This window comes from Numenius arquata, chromosome Z, assembly GCF_964106895.1.
Source record: "Numenius arquata chromosome Z, bNumArq3.hap1.1, whole genome shotgun sequence".
Classification (NCBI taxonomy): Eukaryota; Metazoa; Chordata; class Aves; order Charadriiformes; family Scolopacidae; genus Numenius; species Numenius arquata.
In genome coordinates this window covers 85558490-85562657 of record NC_133616.1, presented here as the reverse complement: position 1 = coordinate 85562657, position 4168 = coordinate 85558490, and the positions used below count along the sequence as shown (strand labels likewise).

Below are 4168 nucleotides of genomic sequence, written 5' to 3'. Positions count from 1 at the left end.
TCCAAAGAATGCGTGGTGGCATCCTAGCCCATCTGGAAGGTAAGTGGATTACCATCTCTGAGGCTAAATGATAGGGATCTAGCCAAAAGGTTCAATTTTTAGGCACAACTTGGCAAGGTGGCAGATGGAATATTCCCTCTGATACCTTGCAACAAATTATCCAAGTTAAATTCAGCTTTTGCTAAGAAGTTTTAACAAGTCCTAGGAACTTTAAGATTCTGGCAAGCTCGTAAACACAATTCAGCATAATTGCCTGAACTTTATGCAATCTGCTAAAGAGCTGTAGTACCTGGGAATGTACAGTAACTCATGAAGAAGTGTTTCATTTATTGATGCACAATATTTTAGAATATCAGCCCATGAGCCCAATAGCAGGAGTCCCCTTCAGCCTACATTAGGAACATTTAGCTTATGAAATCCCTTTCAGAGTAAACAATCACAATCCTCTTCACAAACCAAGCTGCTTTGCTAAGAAATACCGCCTATTTTGACATCAGCATAATCAGTGCAAGGTAAGAATATTGCAGGCAGCCTCTGAGTAAAGTAACATTCCCAAATTACTGAAACACAGCAATTTGTCATGGTTACAAGAGCTCAATTCAAGATATGACAAAACACTACAAGCACTGGCATGAGGCAGTAACAGGCATTGTAAGAAGTTTGCTGTGACTAAAATTAAGTTACTAGCTCACAGAAGAAATATGGCATTGCTCCTGCTTTACTTTGCATAAATTCAAGATCCAGAAGGTTCTAATTGAACCAGAAACTGGTACAGGCCTGCTGGATAAAGCTAAGCTGCCCTTCCCCCTTCTCTTCCTCTGTTCATGTTTTACAGCTGAGTTGCTACACATTTAGCAATGTGAAAAACAAATTGTCTTGTCTTTTTCACTCTCCTTTGCTTTTCCTCCATACAAATTGATTTTAAAGGTGGAGGAGGGAGCAAGCTTAAAACAAGCACCAGGGAAATAATACCACGACCTATAGTTTAAGTGATGACTATTTAAAATAAATCACTACCAGAGTTAAGTGACACAACTGCTATTCCATTTATTTCAAATCAAAGTGTTTGTGAACTGGATTCATTAAAGACTTCATTTTTCATACAGACAGGTTCAGTAAGGTTGATAGCCATAGCATGTGGCAGCTTAGAGACAGCTGCATAACAAAGCAACTTGCAAGCGCTTAACACTTGGTACAAAATGGAGATGGACTTTTTTCTGAACAGTGCAAGAAATGTTCCACCACAAGTCATTGCTTGATGACACTAGGGAGTATTCTGTGACCAGAATTCACCTGCAGGGCAAATAGACATCTTCCCCATACTCCCATCTAGGCTATTGTTCTCAGGTCAGATATACTGAAATGAAACTTTCCAGAACCGTTTAGTATCGGACATCTGCCTCTGGCACAATGTTTAATCACAAAACAGGGGAAAGCAGCTACAGTCCATTTAATGTTTTCATATACTGAGTTTTCTTAAGTGTTCATATACTGTCCAGCTTCTTCAGGATGAAAGGAGCTGAAAAGAGAAAATAAAGCAGCATGAACTTAACACAGCTGAAGATAACAAGAAGTCTGCAGTGAGTCCAATGAAACTGCAGCACGTTTATGTGGCATATAAAACATTCAAACTCCGGGTAAGATTCCACCCTCTGCCTCCCACGTGGTCCCTTCTCTCCCTGCACGATTGCTTTAACGTGTGAGGCAGCACGATTCAAGGGGGGAAGCGGGTATGCCCGCTTCTGCTGCAGCTCAGAGCTCCCGACACCACCAGGCGCGGGGAGGGGGAGGGAAACACCCAAACGTGACTTTTTGTTTGCTGAGCAGAAGGGCATCCTGAAAACAAATCTGGAAGCCTCTGATGCAACACACTACGGTACCGCCTGCAGGGCAACCAGCACGGCCCGGTTCTTTCATAACCTAGAAGAGAACCGACATCGCCGTTCGCTCAACCCCAGCACTCCAGGCGCCGCAGGGAATGCCGCCGGGCCTCTCCCGCTCCCCGGAGACGCGCCCAGCAACCAGGCCGCGGCTGCCCGCGGGCTCTCCCGCGCCGACTCCGTGGGCACGGAGCCGGGCACGGGCCGCGAACAGGCGGCCCGGCCGCGCGGATTCCTCCCGGCCCGCCGCGGGAGCGCAGGCCCCGGCCCGGCCCCGGCCGCCCCCCACCGCCCCGCGCACTCACTGATCCGCAGCAGCGCGACGTAGATGAGGAAGTTGCGGACGGAGGTGAGGACGTCGCGGCGCATCTTCCGCCTCAGCTCCTCCGGGTCCATCTTGGGCCCCAGCCCCTCGATGCGGAACATGCCGGTGGCCCCGCGCGCGCCGGCGGCTACGGCGGGCGAGTAGGGACACGCGCGGCCGCCGTAGGGGAGGCCGGATCTCGTGACGGGAGCGGGCTGTGGCGGCGGCGGCGCATGCGCAAGGAGGCGGGGCCCTCGGTGGTGACCCAGTGTCCGCCCGGCCACCGGGGGGCGGAGCCTCCCAGGAGGGTGGAACCCTCCCGGGGGCGGAGCCTCTCGGGGGGCGTAGCTTTCCTCGGCGGCGGAGGGGCGGTGCGTCCGCAGCCCGGCCCGGCCCGGTGAGGCCGCGGAGAGGGGCCGGTTCGCGGATCCCCTCTGCCGGGCGTCGCCGGCGGCTGTGGCACCTGCCTGTGCCAGGCCAGAAGCACAGACCCGGATCTGACCGAGGACCCGGGAGCTGCGGGGGTCCCCGCAGACAGAGTCTATTTACAACGGGACTTAATAGATCTCTGTTTTCTCTAATTGTAGTAAAGAGTTCATGTGACTGTGTGTCACAGCAGCGTATGTCTCTGTTTGCTTTCCTCAATCATGCACTGCTTCCCGAGTTATGCATCATTGTCTTTGGTACCACTGCTGATCTGGAGAGTTTGTTACTGCTTCAGCTGGTGGCTGTCTTATCTGTGCTGCTTCGTTCCGTACACAGGAGTCTTCACCCCAGCACAGAACCGCATCGTGCAAGGTCTTGCACAAAGGCAACCGCCGTTCCCAAGCAACTCTAGGGAGACTGCTGGAGGCCAGTAATATTTAACAGGTACAAGGGATGTACCTGAGAGGACTGGGGATGTTGGCTTTGGAGAGGCCCCTTGCCCACCACAAAGCCTCTCTCTCGAAGCTGGAGGTCACAGTAAGCTGGGCTGTGGATGATGCAGGATGATGCATAACCGTTAATGCTGACTTGAATTGTGCCATTTTTTAGGGATAGAGGAGCTGCTTCAGGCCTGAGGCCTGGCTCACCCAGAGAACTGTGTACACAGCCCTCAGTTCTCACTTTTGAGCTCTGTCTGCACCACATGGGCTTCAGCTAGCCAAGCCCTACAGCTCCTGCACGTGGCAGGCAGCCGGCAGTGTTTACAGGAGCACTCCTCAAATGCCAGGAATACCATCAGAGAAGACACAGGGGCTAGTGATGCCTGGAGAGGATCAAGCATAAGGCAGCATCTGGTGGCTCTCCCCACTACCCCAACAAGACGCCTGGGTTCCTCAGCCCACCCTGCTCTGCCTATGCTCCCTGGGATCAGGCAATGCACAGCTGGCAGATAATTCAAAAAACTGGATTTCTCTCAGCTAAGCTGCCTGTGACCTGAGGCAAAGCTAATTACAGAGCAGCTGCTTTCATTGTGCCAGTGACTAACAGCACTAGTTGCAACTCCCACTGCCTTTCATGCTACCTCAGGGCCCTCCCTGACTTTGCAAAGGATGGCCAAGGAGGGGTGTTCCCAAACCACCCTCCTCCCACCACATTTGCAGGATTTTCAATCCCAATCCCCAATGAAAATGAAAGGGCAACCTCTTCTGGTCACAGAAATTTTAAGACTACCCTTGTAGACAGCTCTACAGAAAGGCCCTGGAGGAAAATAAAATTGAGCTCCCAGACCTGCAGCTGACGTAAACTAGCCTCATTCTGCTGGCTTCCAGGAACTCCTGTTGATTTACTCAGGGTTTCTCTGGTGTTTGCTAGCAGAAACAGATCGGCAGGTCCCAAGCCCATCTTGGCAGAAAAGCAAGGAGTGTCATCCTACATTTCAAGTCTGTTGGTCCTCCCATTCCTGGTTTGTATTGGAAAAGCAGAAGTGATGCTCTTTCCCCGAGCATTGCTCTGGAGAAGCTAAAGGAACTTGGGCAAATCTGAATCAAATTGACACAGT

General features: G+C 51.6%; 1 protein-coding gene across 1 annotated transcript; it reads right to left on the bottom strand.

Moving 5' to 3' along the window:
• Window positions 1-309: 309 nt before the first annotated feature.
• TOMM5 (translocase of outer mitochondrial membrane 5) lies at window positions 310-2357 on the bottom strand. The gene is made up of 2 exons (XM_074166700.1): window positions 2186-2357; window positions 310-1519 (listed from the first exon to the last, which is right to left on the bottom strand). Exons 1-2 carry the CDS (start codon window positions 2304-2306, stop codon window positions 1485-1487), a joined length of 156 nt encoding a protein of 51 aa, XP_074022801.1. The 5' UTR covers window positions 2307-2357; the 3' UTR covers window positions 310-1484.
• Between the last annotated feature and the right edge of the window lie 1811 nt (window positions 2358-4168).